General features: G+C 47.1%; 2 protein-coding genes across 2 annotated transcripts in view; one reads left to right on the top strand and one right to left on the bottom strand.

The window, feature by feature from the left end:
• Positions 1-510: 510 nt before the first annotated feature.
• On the top strand, positions 511-4,121 carry GPR45 (G protein-coupled receptor 45). The gene has a single exon (XM_055378963.2). The coding sequence runs from the start codon at positions 572-574 to the stop codon at positions 1,871-1,873; it is 1,302 nt and encodes a 433-aa protein (XP_055234938.1). The 5' UTR covers positions 511-571; the 3' UTR covers positions 1,874-4,121.
• A 4,200-nt stretch (positions 4,122-8,321) lies between these two features.
• TGFBRAP1 (transforming growth factor beta receptor associated protein 1) overlaps positions 8,322-20,912 on the bottom strand; it is a 78,966-nt gene continuing 66,375 nt past the window's right edge. Inside the window, exon 12 of the mRNA XM_019021541.4 lies at positions 8,322-9,327. Coding sequence (XP_018877086.3) covers positions 9,259-9,327 — 69 coding nt within the window. The 3' untranslated portion in view covers positions 8,322-9,258. The remainder of the gene's footprint in view (positions 9,328-20,912) is intronic.

The following is a 20,912-nucleotide window of genomic DNA, read 5'->3' on the forward strand; positions in this document are numbered from 1 at the left end:
AGCTTTTGACATGTCAGTCATTCCTCGATGAAGTGGGTTTTTTTAAAGCTAAGCAAATATTATAGCAGCAGCATCAACTATCACTTATTCATCTACTCAACAAGTATCCAAGTGTCCTCAACAAGGACACTTACTGCATGCCAGCCACTGTTGTCAGTACTGGGAGACAGCAGAGAATGAAACAAGCAAAACCTTTCTCTTGTGGAGCAGGATTCTAACGTTAGTTGGCTAGACCAAGGCTTCATTCCGACAGGTTGCTGAAAACTCAAGTTATTACATAAACACTAACTACAAAGTTTACTTCCTCAGTTTCCTCAGAAGAGGGCTGATTAGGTTTTTCTGGGCTGCTTGACAAGACTCAGACAGTATTTGTGAATACCAAGCTTTGTCCCAAGTGGTAAATAAACTTGTTTAGAAACACCTGTAAAGCTTAAACGCGTGCTTTCTTCAACGCGTTTGGAAACTCTAACCCCCTTCTCTTTTGTACTTTTGCTTGCTGTCCACTACAGAGAGTCCAAGCACGAAGCTGTGCACACAGTCGCTCTCCGCAGAGATGCTTAGGATGTGATCCATGAATCGCCAATCCCAGCTAGTGCTAACAAAGACGGACCTTTCTCCCCAAGACCATTCCAGTGCCCCAGAGGTCCACAGACATCCAGGAAGATGCAGCCAGCAGACAAAGAATGGCAGCCACCGAAGCGCTGAGGGGAGCCCTCCCGGCCATTTCTGTCCCAGCTCCAAGGGTCTCTCCACGATGGCCTGCAACAGCACGTCCCTTGAGGCTTACCCATACCTGCTGCTGAACACCAGCAACGCCTCAGACTCCGGGTCCACCCAGTTGCCCGCACCCCTCAGGATCTCCTTGGCCATAGTGATGCTGCTGATGACCGTGGTGGGGTTCCTGGGCAACACTGTGGTCTGCATCATCGTGTACCAGAGGCCGGCTATGCGCTCTGCCATCAACCTGCTGCTGGCCACCCTGGCCTTCTCCGACATCATGCTGTCCCTCTGCTGCATGCCCTTCACCGCCGTCACCCTCATCACCGTGCGCTGGCACTTTGGGGACCACTTCTGCCGCCTCTCAGCCACGCTCTACTGGTTTTTTGTCCTGGAGGGCGTGGCCATCCTGCTCATCATCAGCGTGGACCGCTTCCTCATCATCGTCCAGCGCCAGGACAAGCTGAACCCGCGCAGGGCCAAGGTGATCATCGCGGTCTCCTGGGTGCTGTCCTTCTGCATCGCGGGGCCCTCGCTCACGGGCTGGACGTTGGTGGAGGTGCCGGCGCGGGCCCCACAGTGCGTGCTGGGCTACACGGAGCTCCCCGCTGACCGCGCCTACGTGGTCACCTTGGTGGTGGCCGTGTTCTTCGCGCCCTTTGGCGTCATGCTGTGCGCCTACATGTGCATCCTCAACACGGTCCGCAAGAACGCCGTGCGCGTGCACAACCAGTCGGACAGCCTGGACCTGCGGCAGCTCACCAGGGCGGGCCTGCGGCGCCTGCAGCGGCAGCAACAGGTCAGCGTGGACTTGAGCTTCAAGACCAAGGCCTTCACCACCATCCTGATCCTCTTCGTGGGCTTCTCCCTCTGCTGGCTGCCCCACTCCGTCTACAGCCTCCTGTCTGTGTTTAGCCAGCGCTTTTACTGCGGTTCCTCCTTCTACGCCACCAGCACCTGCGTCCTGTGGCTCAGTTACCTCAAGTCCGTCTTCAACCCCATCGTCTACTGCTGGAGAATCAAAAAATTCCGCGAGGCCTGCATAGAGTTGCTGCCCCAGACCTTCCAAATCCTCCCCAAAGTGCCTGAGCGGATCCGAAGGAGAATCCAGCCAAGCACAGTCTACGTGTGCAATGAAAACCAGTCTGCGGTTTAGGAGGTCAGGGGGCCACAGAGAAGGGGCAGCTGAGCCCCAGTCCCAGGGTGGATCTGTCCTGCTCTGTTCCCTGGCATGTTGGTCATAGTCTGCACTTTGTGGTGGCAATTTAAGCACAAAGGTACTCATTTGTAATCAGATGAGCTGCAGCTCCCAAATTTCAAATTTTGGCACGATGAATTATTTTTGTTTCTCTTTGCAGAAGAGCCAAATATGGGGCTGATGGGAACTGCAAAGTCATTAAGGCAAAAATGGAGTGGGCTGGGGAGTGCAGAAGTTGGGCAGAAAGGGAGGAGGAAGGCAACAGGGAATGAAGCTGGTTGAGTATGGGGCAAGAGGACTGGTCAGTCACAAGAGCTTCAACCTGCCCTGCGAGCCCTCTCTGCACCTGCTCAAGAGAAACCCTGAGAAACCCCAGTAGGTGTGAGCTCCTGGGTGTTCATTCATTTTGTTTGACACCAGGGTTCTTCAGCTATTGATGTTTGTGGTGTGTGGGGACTCACATGAGGTTCTTTATGTTGATCAGATGTGCATTTCTTCCCATGCCTAAGTATCTTTTCTAGAAAGAAACCAAAATCACACGGGGAAGCAGAGTGAGCCTCTGTGCTTTGAGCTCCCTGGAATGATGCATGGGAGGCCTCAGAGGCTTGAAGCCCAGAGAAGGTCCTGGGCAGCCCAGCTGAAGTGAGAAGCAAATCCGGGAACTCCTGCATGTCCCCAGCGCCCCCCACCTGCTGGGCCCACCCCGTCCCTGCACCCTGAGGCCACTAGGCCTCCCTGTCTGCTGGAGAGCCCCTTGGCCCTTCCCTCTTTCCTCCACCCCTCTACCTGCCTCCCTTTGTTTTCCTCCCATCCATTTCCAGTGTGCTATATCTCACCCGCTGAGCAAGCATCTGTAGTGACCTGCTTTCAGTGTCAGCAGTGAGCAGGCTGGGCTTAGTTTACACATTTCCTTTGGACACCCTGGAGCTCCAGAGCCCTTCAACCCACCAAATCCACTTCAGCACTGGACCCACTGCAGGCGCCGCACCAACGAGCCCAATTCTCAGGGTCCCCACTGGTCTCTGTGTTCCTCCTACCTCATTCAGATCCACTGCTGCCACCCTGTTTACCTACTGGGACCAGATCCCAGAAGTGAAGTTGCCCAAAGGGGGCTTCTCTGCTTGTGCCCTATTCGGCCACCACCAGGGGTCCCCACGCTGGCATATGAGGGTCCTGAGTCCAGGGCATAGCACTGAGCCCACTGAGCTCTCTTTATTGTTCCAGATCTGAAGAGGGTGGGAAATTTAAGGAGAGATTTAGAAAATCTGATTCCAGGTCTGACTCTATCAGGAACTAGTCATGTGACCTTGTTCGTTTCTCCTCATTTCTGTGGGCCTCAGTTTCCCCATATGCCAAATGAGGAAGCAGATCTAGATGATTTCCAATGTCCCCTTTCATCTCTCAAACACTCTGATTCTGAAATGTGTGTTTTCTGTCTGTAGTCATCAGATCCCCTGCATTCATTTATTCATCCATGCAAAGAGCATGCATTAAGTGCCTACTAGGTGTAAGGCACTGTGGGGGAGATAGTGATGAATGAGGCATCATAGGCCATGCCCAAAAGCAGTTGTCTGATTTATCTCAGGATCATGGTAACTCAAATTCAGCCTAAGAGCACAGAAGCCCCATTTTTGCTTCACTTCCCATTTCTTTCTAAACTGCATTAAGAGCCAGCTCCTCCTTCTCACACTTTTTTCCCGCAGTAGTGGTAACATGGGCAGAGAAGAAAGGGGGGTGAAAGGGAAAACATAATTTCCCTTAACCCTCCTCTTCAGCCCAGAGGAGGGTTAAGAAGATAACTGACACTTGTTCCCCCTCACCTCCCTCCCTGTTTATACCCAGATGGAGAGAGAGGGAGAAGATGAGCAATTGATGTGTGACCGACGGAGGTGGGTTCCATCAATTCTGTGTCCCCAGGTCCCCCAGCAAGGTGGGGATTTGCCTTCAGCTCCATGGAGCAGGGCTCTAGGGCCCCAGCAGTGCCCAACAGCACAGCCAAGTCACCAAGGGGACCAAGCCCGTGGGCACCTCCCCTCCGATGGGCATTTCAGATAATTTTCTTCAGGAGCCTTGAACAAAAGGGAAATCACAACTGAATAAATGAAGGTACCAAAATTTACATCAATCAGTGTTATATGATGTATGTTGGACAGTAATATATATGTTTCAAAGTAATAATTTTGTATATATTTTAAATAAAGTATTATTGCTCTTTCGGTGTATAAGCCTAAGTTCTTGCCAAAATTTGCCCCAAGACCATACATATTAAGCCCAGGATCCAATACCCAATACTCCTATATCAGTTTGTTCAGACTGCTGTAACAAAATGTGTTAGATTGGGTAATTTATAAACAACAGAAACTTATTTCTTCCAGTTCTGGATGCTGGGAAGTCCAGGATAAAGGTATAGGTAGATTCAGTATCTGGTGAGGGTTCCTGCTCTGCTTCTTAGGTGACGCCTTGTTGCTGTGTCCTCGCATGGCAGAAAGGGAAGGGGTGCTCCCTCAAGCCTCTTTTCAGGGGCACCAATCTCATTCACCTCCCAAAGGCCCCATCTCTTAATACTATCACATTGAGTATTAGTTTCCAACACACGAGCTTTGGAGACACCAATATTCAGGCCATAGCGATGCCTGAATAAGACAAAAGACTTCAGGAAGTCTAGAGCCTGAAAGTTACTAGCAAAGCTGGAAAGACTAAAGATAAGATGACAACTGGGAGACTGTTGCAGTAACATGGGTCACAGCTGGGTGCCCAGGTGTTTTGTTTTGGTTTTTATTAGGGTGCTGCTAAATCACTCCAGCCAGTTAGTCTTCTCTGACTTGCAGCGTGCCACTTTCATAATCCTATCTGGCCTTGCTTGAACCTTTAACGAACATTGATTTCCTAAGATACCAAGATATCTGGTTCTGGTCTCCTTCCCTGAGACTCACAGGATAAGCACTGCTTGATTGTTTTATTTTATTTTATTTTTTTGAGATGCAGTCTCACTCTGTCACCCAGGCTGGAGTGTAGTGGTGTGATCTTGGCTCATTGCAACCTCCGCCTCCTGGGTTCAAGCGATTCTTCTGCTTCAGCCTCCTGAGTAGCTGGGATTACAGGGGTGTGCCACCAAATCTGGCTAATTTTTGTATTTTTAGTAGAGATGGGGTTTCACCATATTGACCTCCTGACCTCTGGTGATTTGCCTGCCTCGGCCTCCCAAAGTGCCGGGATTACAGGCATGAGCCACCGTGCCCAACCCATTGATTTATTATTATTATTATTTTTTTTTTTTTGCATCTTCTCTCTAGTCCTATGGTTCACCCAAACCCTGGACTCTGTGTGACGTCTGGGCAGCTTCACAGCTAAATTGTCTTTGTAGGGCCTTGTGCAAGAGCTGGAAACTGGCTGACCATGATAATAACCCTGGAGGCAGACATGGGATCCTTGGGAGATTCTTGCCTTAAAAATGAGACACAAGGAAGTCTCAGAAGTGTCCTCCTACTTGTAACTACTCCTGCAAATCTGCCACCTTTTCATCTTGAATTGTAGTCCCCAAGGTCAGGGTGAAACAAAATCAAAGGTTCCCTAGGATGTTCTGATGACCAAGATGAGCAGCAAATACCTAGATCAATTCTTACTTTGCCATTCTGAGCCCTGGGTGTATTTTCCCTGCACACAAGTCATGGTGAGTGCTTTTTTTTTGGACTAAAAAAACCTTCTGCGTTAAGTATTTTCAACACTGCTCAGCTCCCTTGTTCATGTAGTTGGGAACTTTGGTCCCAGAACCCTCACAGTTGCAGGAGTGCCCAGTGCTCAGTTTCTGCTCTTATGGAAACACAGGGGATGTGGAGTATGTGCTTGAAACAGGACAGTCTGAACCCCAGGGTACCTCGCTGTCTGTGGGTTTCTGGGCAAGTGACACGGCATTCCTGTACCCCACCTGCCTCATCTCTGAAATGGCAGAAATACTCCCAGCCGGAAGACCACGGTGAGGAATAAACAAAATCATACATGTAAAAGATCTAGTCCAAGGCTGAGTCCATGGTAGATGCTGAAGACACAGAGGCATTAGAGTTGCACTGCCAACCTGCTGATAGCCAAGGTTTATTCTTTTTGGGCAAGGGTGGAAAGTTCTTTGAGAAAATGGCTATTTGGTCATTCTGGAAAAAAACAAAAAACAACAAAAAAGCAAGCAACTCTCTAGTGGAAAGCAGCTGGGTGTCCTGTAATTCAATTCAATACTGACACTACCTACCTGGAGTTACAGTCAGATCCCACAGGTTGAGGGCTTGGTCCCACAAGACTACCACCCCCATTTCAGATGCCAACCACAAGTAGTTGGTCACCTGTGCTTCTGGCCCACAGGCTATAAATGGTAGTTTCTCACAACCCCTTTCTCAGGTTTGATTAATTTGCTGAAGTTGCTCATAGAACTCAGGGAAGAACTTTATTTATGTTTACCCATGTATTACTCTATTACTCTGTTCTCATGCTGCTAATAAAGACATACCCAAGACTGGGTAATTTATAAAGGAATGAGGTTTAATTGACTCACAGTTCCACATGTCTAGGGAGGCCTCACAATCATGGCGAAAGGCAAATGAGGAGTAAAGGCACGTCTTACATGGTGGCAGGCAAAGAGCTTCTGCAGGGGAACTCGACTTTATAAAACCATCAGATCTCATGAGACTTATTCACTACCATGAGAATAGTATGGGGGAAACCATCCCCATGATTCAATTATCTCCACCTGGCCCTACCCTTGACATGTGGGGATTATTACAATTCAAGGTGAGATTTGGGTGGGGACAAAGCCAAACCACATTAATTACAAAGCTATTACAAGGGATACAGGGCAAGGCATGTGGGAAGGGATGTGGAGCTTCCACGCCATCTCCCAGATCACCACCAGGGACTTCCACACGTTCAGCTACTCAGAAGCCCATCTGAACCTAGACCTTTCCAGGTTTTATGGAGGATTTATTCCATAGGCATGACTGATTACATCACTGGCCATTGTTTATCAACTCAACCTTAGCCCCTCTCCCCTCTTCCTTCTCATGAGATTTTGGGGCTGGAGTGAAAGTCCCAACCCTCTAATCCTGCCACAGTCTTTGTAGTGATCAGCCCTCCTCCTGAAGCCACCTAGGGGCCCCCAGCCAGCAGTCATCTCATTAGAATACAACAGACACTCTTACCACTCTGGAGATACTAAGGCCAGGAACCAGGGGCAGAGACCAAATATATAATATATCATATCACAATATCACAGACTCGTTCCTCATCCTCATGTGGTCTAGGATTTCAGGGTTGAGTTGACACTAACACCACATCCACAGAAGCCAGGAGCATGAGTTTGGCTTTAAAGAGCAAAATTCTGCTTGCTGGCCTCAACCGCACCACTTCACTCCATTCAAAACTCTCCCTAGGCTGTAAGCTGGCCTCACGGGGCTGCACAGGGAGATGAGATGGATGTATGATGCAACCCATTCCCATGCCTAGAAAACACAGCCTCTGGTGCACATCACTGCTCTCAGGGCTGTTCTGAGGTCCCCAGGGAACTGTGGAGCCTGGCTGGGAATGCAGAGAGGCAAGAGGAGGGTGGAGGCGGATTGGGTAAAAGGCTGCTGTCACAAAGACAGCCAACACTAAGGGCCTGAAACAGACAAACTTTGTTTTCCTCCGATTAATAGCCCAGGCAGCCAGGCAGGTGCTCTGCTCTGTATGGTTGTTTAGGATGCAGTTGCCTTCCATCTAGTTTCCCACTGTCCCCGGGGCACTGTCCTTATCTTTATGGTCACTCTGGGCTGCAGCCACTTCCATGTTCCGGCTCATGAGGAGGGGGAAGAGGAGGGGGAGCATGTGCAATAAGACACCCCACACTCCACCCTGGTCTGCCACCACCAAGAGTGGAGGCTACTGGCCACACCTAGCTGCAAAGGAGCCTGGGAAATGGAGTCCCTCATTGGGAGGCCGTCTGCCTAGCTGCAACCTACTGTGGAAGAAGATGGGAGCTGGGTGCAGTGGCTCACATCTGTAAAGACAGCACTTTGGGAGTCCTAGGCAGGAGGATAGCTTAAGCCCAAGAGTTCAGTTAAAGATCAGCCTAAGCAACATAGTGCAGACCCTGTCTCTACAAAAAAATACAAAAATTAGCCAAACGTGGTGGTTCACACCTGCAGTCCCAGCTACTCAGGAGGCTGAGGCAGGAGGATCACTTGAGCCTAGGAGGTCAAGGCTGCAGTGAGCCATGATGGCGCCATTGCACTCCAGCCTGGGCAACAGAGAGAAACTCTATCAAAAAAAAAAAAAAAAAAAAAAAAAGACGGGAAGGATTTGGTGGACACCTGGCAGTGTCTGCCAAAACATTACACAATTTTGAAAAAAACAGGAGATCCTAGCAACACATACAAACTACAAATTTCACAAAGGAGCCTTTGTTTATTGTAAAGTAAGCATATCTCTAACACATCAGCCAAAGATGGTTGCCTCTCTCTTTATCCCAGCCCCCAACATACAGAGTTCTACGTCCAAATACAGAAAATGCATGCATTTATGCGTGCGGTAAGGAAAAAAAGGCACCACATTTAACCTTTCAGACACAAATGGTGGGAGACATAAAATAACTACACTGAAAATCTGGAGCCACAAGGAGATGAACTTTGCCAGGATAAGAAAAAAAATTACTATTTAAAATAACAGTCAACACTGATTACGATCAACTCTGCCCAAGAATTTGATTACATTAAAGGAAAGAAGGTAGTTTCAATGCTCTGGCTGTTGAAAGGTGGAGGCTGGTGGCCATGGCACAGAGGGAGCACCACAGAGTATGCGCAGGGTTCAGGCCAGGGCACCATAATTTAACTATTCCAGGGGACGGAGGGCTTGGGAACTCTCACTGGGAGGTCAGCATCTGGATTCTGTAAGAACAGAAGGATGTTTGCATGCAAAAGCATGGTGTGTGCATGTGTGTGCGTGCGTGCACAGGTGTGTGCATTATTATGGGCTGGTGTCCAAGGTTACTTTAGCAGAGAGTTCCAATTTCCTTTCTGTTCTCTTGCCCCTTCATCTGGGAGGAGCAGGGAACAAGGTGTTCTAGGAATAGGAGAGGTGCCAGCAATTGCCATGGTCAAAGAGGGAACCAGTAGGAGCTGCAGCACAGACTTCTCTTAGTTAGTCTGATAAGAACGGAAAGAACTTATCTGTGTGAGAAACACTTAGATGAGACCAGAACTTTACCTTCTGCATCCACCAATCTGAGGGCACTGATATGCAAGTTCAGTCTCCTGGGTGTTCAGGTAAACTCCTGAAGATCCCCAAGGTCCAGTTAATGAGAACAAATTACTTGCCCTGGGTCTCTATGTTCCATCTCCGTTCTCTCTGCTGCTGCCTCTGGCATCTGCTGTCCCTCTGCCAGCTATTCCTGTCTAGGAAAAATAACCAAGCTCATTTTCGGAAGCATTTTTTAAAAGAAAGTCCTGCTGTTCTGTATTCATGGTCCTTTGGAGGAATGTATTTCTCATTTCCTCCCTCATTAAAATACTGCTGCCTTGTTTCCTCCTTTTGGCATTTTTGCGGTGGTCTCATGAAGACTTTAGATGCTTTATTACACCATAACAAGAGGGTCACTAAGCTCACTGTACAAGATAAAAAGACTGAATGATTTAAAAAATGCACAAGGAACAATGGGAAGCTTAATTTGCTTTGAAACTATCTGAAACAGGAGGCTCTTTTTCCCCAAGGCCTTGGAATTCTCTCTGGAATCTGAAGGGGCTCTTGGGAAGCAGCCAGTCTAGGCCACTAGAAAGTCCTCTCCCCCTTGCAGGGGGTTCTGGGGAGTGCCGGAATGCATTCCCTTCAGACCCACACAGGTGGCTGTGGGCACCATGTGGTTTCCCTCCAGCCAAGCCCAGATGGGGTCCCTGGCTGCTTCCCACATTCTCCAGGATGATGATCCATGATTTTTTGTCCCACTCATCTCTAAATCTCTGTTATATACTTCATGGGAGCCTCCTTTTGCCTGCATGTCCTCTTCATTCCCCTACCTTCTTCTCTGGTTTCCTTCTCCTTAAACCATGCAATAAGCAGATACCAGCCCTTCCTGTGATGTGAGATGATACTAACATCTTTTTTTTTTTTTTTTTTTTTTTGAGACAGAGTCTTTCTCTGTCGCCCAGGCTGGAGTGCAGTGGCGTGATCTCGGCTCACTGCAACCTCCACCTCCCAGCTTCACGCCATTCTCCTGCCTCAGCCTCCCAAGTAGCTGGGACTACAGGGGTCCACCACCACACCCGGACAATTTTTTTTTGTATTTTTAGTACCGATGGGGTTTCACCGTGTTAGCCAGGATGGTCTTGATCTCCTGACCTCGTGATCTGCCCGCCTCAACCTCCCAAAGAGCTGGGATTACAGGCGTGAGCCACCACGCCTGGCCAAGATGATACTAACATCTTAAAACTTAAGTTATAAATTGTGTACAAGAATGACATATATGAATAAATGCTCCTTAGTTTTTTGTTTGTTTGTTTTTTGAGATGGAGACTAGCTCTGTTGCCCTGGCTGGAGTGCAGTGGTGCAATCTTGGCTCACTGCAACCTCTGCCTCCCGTGTTCAAGTGATTCTCCTGCCTCAGACTCCCAAGTAGGTGGGATTACAGACATGTGCCATGACACCTGGCTAATTTTTTGTATTTTAGTAGAGACAGGGTTTCACCATGTTGGCCAGGTTGGGCTTAAACTCCTGACCTCAGGTGATTCGCCTGCCTCGGCCTCTCAAAGTGCTGGGATTACAGGTGTGAGCCACCGTGCCCGGCCTTGTTTGTTTTTTTTAAAGAACAGGGTCTCACTCTTCCTCCCAGGCTGGAGTACAGTGGCGTGATCATAGATTACTGCAGCCTTAAACTCCTGGGCTCAAGTAATCCTCCCAGCTCAGCCTCCTGAGTAGCTGGGACTACAGGCATGTGCCACCATGCCTGGCTAAATTTTTAAACGTTTTTTGTGGAAAGAGGGTCTCACTATGTTGCCCAGGCTCATCTGGAACTCCTCGGCTCAAGCAATCCCCCCACCTCAGCCTCCCAAAGCACTGGGATTACAGGCATTAGCCAATGTACCTGGCCTCCTAGTTTAAAAAAATGTTATCTCCTGATTCTTTAAAATTATAAAAGTAACGTGTCCTTGTAAAAACAAAACAAAAACCAAACAACCAGTGTGTTTATTGGAGGGTTTTTAAAACCAGTTTTATTATTATGTATAAAAATATGCTTTTTCTTTTGCAAAATTCAGATCATACAGAATCACAACTTTGTGGCCCGGTTTTTATCTTTGTTTTGGTTTTGTTTGCTTTTGTCCCATTTTTGGAAGTGATTTCTGGTGGCCAGGAGTTCTCCATTGTGGTGATATGCCTCTGATACTTAAGGCTTCCTATTTTGGATATTCAAGGTTTTTTTTTTTTTTTCTATTTTTCACCATTTAAACAAATGCTATAATGAGCATCCTTGACATAAATTTTTCTGCCTATCTGCTGATCATTTTCCTAAAATAAACTTCTAAAAGTGGAAATGGTGGTTTCTGGTGCTATAATAAAATCGCTTTTCAGAAAGTTAGTGTCAAGTTATTCTCTCACCAGCTGAGCTGGAGAATTCCCAGAACCATGGGAAAGTCTTGGGGAGGTCATGAAGTACTTCCCATCAGCCACCGCCTGGCCCTCGCAGGCAGGCTGTGTCAGGCTCCTTTGGGCCACAGGTTGGATTATGAATCAGGTTAAGAAGGTACTGGGGAGAGCAAACACAGCCTTTTTGACTTAGGAGGCATTATTCAAGAACTTTGCAGTTTTACAGAAGCTAAGACCAATTAATATATATTCGCTAATTATATATAGGAGAGTATAAGAGAAACAACTATTGAAAGTATTTTGCACCTCCCAGAAACCAATTTGGGCTGGAAGAATTGCTCGTGGCCACTTCAGGCCCATTTGAGTCACCTAGACTCAAGAAATCCTTTGAACAAGCAGAAGTAAGTATGCTTTCTGCCTGCCAGGCTGGCCTAGGAAGGGTTTCCAGACTCGTGTCCTGTTTCTGGCCCCTTCCTGTTACTATGGCATGAATTGTGTCTCCCTTGCCAAATTCATATGTTGAAATTCTCACCCACAATGTGATGGCCTTAGGAGGTGAGGCCTTTGGGAAGTGATTAGGTCATGAGGGTGGGGCCCCCATGATGAATTAGGAAAAGAGGTAGAGACCCCAGAGCTTCCTCTCTCTGCCATGTGAGGACGCAGCATGAAAGGGGCCATCTGAAGCCAGGAAGAGAGCCCTCTCCAGGAACTGAATCTGCCGGCATCTTGGTCTTGGACTTCCAGCCTCCAGAACTGTGAGAACTAAGTTTCTGTTGCCTAAGTCTGCAGTCTGTGGTATTTTGTTACAGCAGACCAAGCTGACTAAGATAGATACTCGGAGGCAAACTTTTCTGCCTTGTTGTGAGAAGTATATGAAAATTTTAATGTTCTATTCTCTGTCCTGAGAAGCAGAATACAATTTCTTTCAGCTGTCCCAGTGGCCTAATCAAAAAGATATAGTAACCATATTTTTTATTTTCTGTAACTGATGCTTTGATAACTGGGCCCTTGCTGACCCTAGAGGACAGACTGCCCCTCCCAGCATCAGCCAATTCCTAGAGGCAGTAAACAGCTCGCCCACAAGCATGCTTTCCTTTCTTTCTTTTTTTTTCAGTGACAGGGTCTCACTGTGTTGCCCACAGTGCAATGGAGTGCAGTGGTGCAATCATGGCTCACTGCAGCCCCAAACTCCTGGGCTCAAGTGATCCTCCTGCCTCAGCCTCCTGAGTAGCTGGGAATACAGGCATGTGCCACCACACCTGACTAATGTTTTATTTTTTGTAAAGATGAGGTCTCACTATGTTGTCCAGGCTGGTTTCGAACTCCTGGCCTCAAGCGGTCCTCCTCCCTTGCCCTCCCAAAGTGGTGAGATTACAGATATGAGCCACCCCACCAAAGAATGCTTTTCAAATGCAAAACAACCATTCCAGGGCTAACACCCCAACCACCTCCTTTATGGAGCTCTCACCCATGGGGTCACCATCCACCTGTGCCAATCACCCCAGAGCCAGGTACCAAACAATTAGGGAAGCCCCTGCACCCCAAAGCCCATTGAAATCAAACCAGCCAATCCTAAGCCTGCTCACCCTGTCTCTCCCATCCCTTCCCATGGAAGCCACAACCACGCGAAGGCTCCTGACCACATTACCCACCCCTCCCTCTGCCTCCTGACCAACCTGATGCCTCTCCATGTGGCCCTGCATGGGATGCTGTGCCCCTTCTCGTGGGAGCTGTGGTAACAACCAACCTGTTCAGCAGCAGTCATCTCCTGATCTGTTGGCCTCACATACCTCACGTTTTCTATTAATACTCTCTATTTTAAAGCAAAGTATTCTATGATGAGCTGATTGGCTAAAACAATTTGCATTCTGCACCCCCTCCCTTTCTTATGTTTTAAAAAACTTTGACTATGCAAAGCTCAAGATGAACAGGCAGAATACCAGAAGGAAATGTTGGCAGTGGCTCTCTTGGGTGGTAGAATTGTTGCTCTTTCCATAGCTCAAATACTTGTATTATTTTGCTTAGAACCAGAAGAAAGCCTCCCCTCCAGCCTTATCTCTCACCATTCCTCTGTTACTCCCTGGGGTCCTGGTTACTCAAACTGACCCCTTTCTCTCATTTCCAAGGGGCCATCACCTCGCTCACTTCTAGGGTTGGTCCTGCTGCTCCTTCTGCCTGGGGCACTTTTCCCCGACTTAAGGCTCCCCTCCTGGGCTTCTGGCTTACCCGCACTGCCCACTCTAGCATTTGTCCCACTCTGTTGTAACTGTCCCTGATTGTTTACAAGACAAAACAATGTACACGTCTAAAGGGATTCCATTTCTTTGATTTTAGTCAGTTTACAAGAAGGTATTCCCTCTATATGAGTACACAGTCAAAAACTCAATTTTAAGCCTGCCCCGCCCAAAAGACAGGTTATCATATTACTGGTCTGGCTATATTTAACTGCATTTTCCATGTATGTTAGTGTCAGAGGCGTCTGAATCAGAGCACTCCATCTTGAATAAGAGCTGGGTAAAATAAGGCTGAAACCTACTGGGCTGCATTCCCAGACGGTTAGACATTCTAATCACAGGATGAGATAGAAGGTCGGCACAAGATACAGGTCATAAAGACCTTGCTGATAAAACAGGTTGCAGTAAAGAAGCAGCTGAATCTCATGAAAACCAAGATGGCGATGAGAGTGACCTCTGGTCGTCCTCACTGCTACATCCCCGCCAGTGCCACGACAGTTTACAAATGCCATGGCAACGTCAGGAAGTTACCCTATGTGGTCTAAAAAGGGGAGGCATGAATAATTCACCCCTTGTTTAGCATGTAATCAAGAAATAACCATAAAAATGGGCAGCCAGCAGCCCTTGGGGCTGCTCTATGGAGTAACCATTCTTTTATTCCTTTACTTTCTTAATAAACTTGCTTTCACTTTATTCTATGGACTCGCCCTGAATTATTTCTTGTGCGAGATCCAAGAACCCTCTCTTGGGGTCTGGATCCGGACCCCTTTCTGGTAACATTAGTATTCTTGCCATTTTCATACTGTATTTTTTTATGGTGGTAAAATATACATAACATTAAGTTTATCCTTCTAACAGATTTTAAGTGTATAGTTCTGTGGCATAAATACATTTACATTGTTATGCAATCATCGCCACCATCAGAACAGAAACTCTGTCCCCATTAAACACTAATTTCCCCTTTCTCCCTTCCCAGCCCCTGGCACCCACCATTCTACTTCCCATCTGTATGAACTTGACTATTCTAGGTGTCTCATAGAAGTGGAATCACACAGTATGTGTCCTTTTGTGACTTGCTTATTTCACTTGGCATAATGTCCTCAAGATTCATCCATATTGTAGTGTGTGTCAGAATTTTCTTCCTTTTTCACACTGAATAATATTCCATTTCATGGGTTTTAAATTGTATATTTAGTTACAAAAGTGTTATGTGCACAGACTATTTGGATGCATTTTATATAAAATTAGAATTGCTATTTCATATATTCATATCAACATAAAAAATATAACCCTATATCAGACCATCTAAAAGTCATCTGCTTATTGCCCTAATCCCTCCCATTGGGTCCAGACAGACCAACAAGCAAAGCTCCTGAATGGTCTAAGGTGGGCCCTTGAAAATGGGTTCAAAATCAGCACAAGGTCTTTGCCAAGACCTGTTGGTTTTTTCATCATTTTATCCACAGAACTTTGCACAATGCCTGGCACACTGCAGTCTCCCAACATATACTTGTGGAATGAATGAATAATTGAACACATGAATGAATGAATGAATGAATGAATGAATGAATGAATGGAAAATGGAAAAACTGCCCCCTTTGCATGAAATACAGTTCTTGATGAGTCCCTCAGTCCCTGAGCTGCCTCCCTCTATGACCAGGTTATTGCTAATTCTGCAGTTGCATGAACATGATCATAAACTTGGAGTAAGTCATTGCTGCTGAGGCTCTGCCCCAGGAGGAAACAAGGCCACTCGCCAGCTCAGCAGCCCCAGATGCTTCCCAGACAGAAAGATCCTTTCGTCTTCCTGGCCCACTGGATGAATGTGATGGTCAATTTCATGTGTCAATGTGACTGGGCCACGGGATGCCCAGATTAAACATTCTTTCTGGGTGCCTCTGTGAGGGTGTTTCCAGATGAGATTAGCTTTGGGGTTGGTGGCCTCAGGAAAGATCTACCCTTCCCTATGTGTGGGCATCATCCAATCCATTGAGGGCCTGAATAGAACAGAAGGCAGAGGAAGGAGGAATTTGCCTTTTTTTTTTTTTTTTAACTTGGCTCAGTGCTTGAGCTGGGATATCTCCTCTCATCTTCTCCTGCCCTTAGACTGGGATTTAGACCATCAGCTCCCTGGTTCTCAGGCCTTCAGACTTGGACTGAATTATGTCACAGGCCTTCCTGGGTCTCCAGAAGCTGATGGCAGAACATAGAAACTTCTCAGCCTCCAGAATGGCCTGAGCCAATTCCTCACAATAAATCAGTCTCTCAATCACACGCCCTCTCTCTCCCCACCCCTACACACACACAGACACACACACTCTCTCTCTCTCTCTCCTATTGGTTCTCTTTCTCTGGAGAACCCTGCCTGTTGCAATGTGCATCCTGGCACGGCCATGGCGGTGGGAACAGCTGACCTTCCCTGTCGGTTGCTGCTTAAGAAGCAGCTTGTTTTCCAGCATTTGTGTAAACACAAGATACCTGAAAATTACACCAGTAGGCGCAAATCGAGCACAGATAGGAAACTGGCACTGCCGCTGCATGTTTCCAACGTTGAGTTGCATGAAATTACAGTTATGGGAGCAGAGATAATGATGGGTTTACAGGAGGCTCTCAAGTTTGATGTGATGTGACAGCCAACCTTCCCTCTATAATTGCATAACCTTTGCTGTGGTCTATTCCACACGAAATCGCCCAGGACACGGGCCTGCAATGCAGGTGTGGAAATATGTTAGGAAATCTACAGCATCAAGACACCACAGCAGTGGGAGAAGGAGCCTGACCAAGGAAACATGCTGGTTCTAATTTGCTAAGGCACTGCGCCCCGACTGATACACAGGGAGAAGTGAATACCAGCCCTTCCCCTCCCAAGCCCAGACACAAACACGCATGCTGTCTATACCGCCTGCAAAGTCACTTCTTGCCCTCCCAGGAAAGTGAGGATAAATGTCCCCTTACTGTCCTGTGATCAGCTTCAGCAGCTCTCTGCACTTCCAGATGTCATGCAGTGGTGACCCTCTCAAAAACAGGAATTGGAACCCTACTAGCTGAAGCAAGCATCCAAGAAGAGGCATGACTAGAGATCTGGGCACACGACACACCTCCTTCCCTTCCCAAAAGATGTTGTAGAGGTTTATATGAAGAGGGGTTGGGAAAAAAGATGGAAAATGTGCAAACCTTCATTAGGAGACCTGCTACTGAAACACACAGGGCAGATGGCCACTCTGTCATCTGCTCTGACCTACAGGGCAGCAGCTGCCCTGGCTCTGGCCACATTTTGCTGTAAGTTAGTCTGGATCTCATTCTGAATCAGCTTCACGCAGACCTCTGCATATGAACAAGTGTCACATCATGGATGGGGAAACCTTTGTGCCTTTCCTTGTTGGCAAAGACCTTGTGCTGATTTTGAACCCATTTTCAAGGGCCCACCTTAGACCATTCATGAGCTCTGCTTGTTGGTCTGTTTGGACCCAATAGAAGGGATTAGGACAATAAGCAGATGACTGTTAGATGGGCTGATATAGGGTTATATTTTTCTATGTTGATATGAATATAAAAAATAGCAATTCTAATTTTATATAAAATACATGCAAAGAGTCTATGCACATACACTCTTGGTGACTATACTATTTTAAAATCATGAAATGGAATATTATTCAGTGTTAAAAAGGAAGAAAATTCATGGCTGGGCATGGTGGCTTATGCCTGTAATCCCAGTACTTTGGGAGGCTGAGGCGGGCAGATCACTTGAGGTCAGGAGTTCGAGACCAGCCTGGCCAATGTGGTGAAACCTTGTCTCTACTACAAATACAAAAAATTAGCCAGGCATGGTGGCATGCGCCTGTAATCCTAGCTACTTGGAGGCTGAGGCAGGAGGATCCCTTGAACCCGGGAGGCGGAGGTTGCAGTGAACTGAGATCGTGCCACTGCACTCCAACCTGGGTGACAGAGTGAGATTCTGTCTCCATAAAAAAGGAAGAAAATTCTGACATATGCTACAATATGGGTGAACTTTGAGGACATTATGTCAAGTGAAATAAGCCAGTCACAAAAGGACACATACTGTGTGATTCCACTTCTATGAGACACCTAGAATAGTCAAGCTCATAGAGATAGAAAGTAGAATGGTGGGTGTCAGGGGCTGGGGAGGGAGAAACAGGGAGTCAATGTTTAATGGGGACAGGGTTTCTGTTCGGGATGATACAAAAAGTTCTGGAGATGGATGGTGATGATGATTGCATAACAACGTAAATGTATTTATGCCACAGAACTACACACTTAAAAATTGTTAGAATGATAATGTTATGTATATTTTACCACAATAAAAAAAATACTATGAAAATGGCAAGAATATTAACGTACATGCAAAATGCACTTAAATATAGCCAGGCCAGTAATATGATAACCTGTCTTTTTTGGGGAGGGCATAAAATTTGAGTTTCTGACTATGTTTACTCATATAAAGGGAATACATTCTTGTAAACCGACTGAAGTAAAAGAAACTGAATCTCTTTTGAGGTGTACATCATTATGTCTTGTAAACAACTGAGAAATGCTCTCCTGTACTCTGTCTTAAGAAAGTAAGTTTAGGATTTCAGTTATATTCGTTTATGAGCTTCAGTCAATAGCTGCCTGTAAGTCAGCAACATATTAAAAAATAGTTTGGAAATAGTTGGTGGGGTTTTACTATAATGTGCTGGCTGCAGAGGCGGGAGTGAGGGAGGGTAGGCCAACTGACCACCCCAGTTCTATCATGCACATTGCTGTGGAGGTAAATCATAAACATGTGTGGGCAACCAGACAGAGGCAGGGGCTGGGTGAGTCAGCTCAAAGCACATCGCATCATCTTAGCTCACATTCCTGTTGAGGTCAGGTTGGTGATTGGCCTCCCCAGCTTTGTTGCACACACATGGAATCTGAAAGGGAAAAACTGATATTTCAAGTAAGACAAATGGAAAATGTTCTCTAGAGAAAGAGGAAGGACTTGTGAAAGCTAGAGTGCATGAGAAAAGGCAAGGGGAGCCAGGCACAGTGGCTCAAGCCTGTAATCTCAGCACTTTGGGAGGCCGAGGTAAGAGGATCACTTAAGATCAGGAGTTCAAGACCAACCTGGCCAACATAGTGAAACCCTATCTCTACTAAAAATACAAAAATTAGCTGGGCATGATGGCATGTACCAGTAGTCCCAGCTACTCGGGAGGCTGAGGCAGGAGAATCGCTTGAACCCGGGAGGTAGAAGTTACAGTGAGCCGAGATCACGCCACTGCACTCCAGCCTGGGCGACAGAGCAAGACTCCATCTCAAAAAAGGACAGGACAGGACAGGCAAGGCAAGGCAAGGCAAGGCAGAGGCTGGAGGAAAAGGGGCAACTGAAAACCACTTGAAAAAAGGTATGTGTAGACCAACTCCTCTCCTGGGTCCAGCTGGAACCGGGATTGAGGGGTAGAGTGGGCTAGAGTCACTTTCCGAATCAAGGAACCATGCAATGAGATTCCGGAGTGCTCAGACACACCTGTGGGGGCACATCTGTGGGATATGTGCATGAGTCCCTGTGCTGGGTGCTTTCAAGGGCCACCTGAGACCCTGGGTCCTAGAGGACATCTTTTGGTAATGAAGACTGAGACCATACTGCTACCCTGCCCTGACTTCCATTGCTTGGAACAGAAGGTTAACACGAGAAGGGAACTCAGATACTGCCCAGCTCCACCTCCTGCTTATGGACGATGCCACTGATATGGTTTGGATGCGTGTCGCCCTCCAAATCTCATGCTGAAATTAACCTCCAGTGTTGGAGGTGGGGCCTAGTGGGAGGTATTGGAACCGGGGGATGAATCCCTCACGAATTACCTCCCCGTGGTAAAGAGTGAGTTCTCACTCTGTTAGTTCACGTGAGAGCTGGCTGTTTAAAGGAGTCTGGCACCTCCTCCTCACTCTCTCTCTCCAGCTCTTGCCATGTGATGCATCTGCTCCCCCTTGGCCTCCTGCCATGGCTGGAAGCTTCCTGAGGCCTTCCCAGAAGCAGATGCCAGCACCACGCTTCCTGTACAGCCTGTAGAACAATGAGCCAAACAAACCTTTTCTTTATAAACTATCCAGTCTCGAATATTTATTGAGAACAATGCAAAAATGGACTGACGCAGGCACGGAGGTCTGGGTGACCTGACTCGCTGAGGACCACAGCCAGGTGTGTCAGAGCCCCAAGAGGCCCACACTCCCGACATCTGACATTTAACTTCTCAAGTCATGCTTGTCCTGTTGAGTTGCGTGCATTGCTTTCCAAGCTCTTCTTGCCACGTGATCTCATTTAACTAATTTACGACTCTGGACTGCAGGCTGAATGATAGCTATTTGTTTCCCTCTCCCAGTTGCAAGCTAAGGAAAAGTAGGCTTCATTAATTCAAGTGCTTATCTCCCAACAACTGTTAACAAGCCTTGGATGGTGCTCCAGCCAGTTAGCTTTTTTGAGAAGGTGAAAGGGCCTCTAGTCCATATGGTCTAGATTCTTGTACATTTTCATTTCAAACGCTAAGGTTGACAGATCTGCTAAGAGCAAATGGGGTGTTAGTTAATATCTAATTACTCTAACACGAGTCACAGCCCATTTAACTGAGTCAGACACCAGTCTTTGCTTTCACTGACAGACACATTTAGGACATCAGTTTACACACTCTCTCTCCAACCATTTAGCCTAATCTGCCATTGTAACATTCTCACAATGCAGTTAGTGTGAATCTACATGTCTTCTTTTCCAGTCAGGTTTATAAGTCTACAGGCCCCCTCTTACTTATTCTCTAATATGCTAATGGGCCTTCAGATACCAATGAGGTAAAAATGAGAAAAGAATATTGCACCTGCTGCTTTATGATTTTCTAAAAACCACAATGCGATGGCTGGAATCCAAAAGCCAATGCGAGTCCACCCTGGGCTGTGTTCTGGTTAACTCCTCATGGTTGGTGAAGCCCCAGGTGGGAGGACCTGCAGGTGGGAGCCACAGATCTAGCTTGGCACCTCCTCCAACTCCAAGAAAACACGCTTGACACACTGCGCCTCAGCTTCTTCAATTTCAAATATGCATGAGTTCATGACACCTCGCCTCTATTCACACGTATTTGGGATTCACCCCAATCCACTGAAATGAAATAGGGTCAGAATACTCAGGGGGCCAAGCATGG

Source organism: Gorilla gorilla, chromosome 12 (assembly GCF_029281585.2).
Source record: "Gorilla gorilla gorilla isolate KB3781 chromosome 12, NHGRI_mGorGor1-v2.1_pri, whole genome shotgun sequence".
In the NCBI taxonomy this organism is placed as follows: Eukaryota; Metazoa; Chordata; class Mammalia; order Primates; family Hominidae; genus Gorilla; species Gorilla gorilla.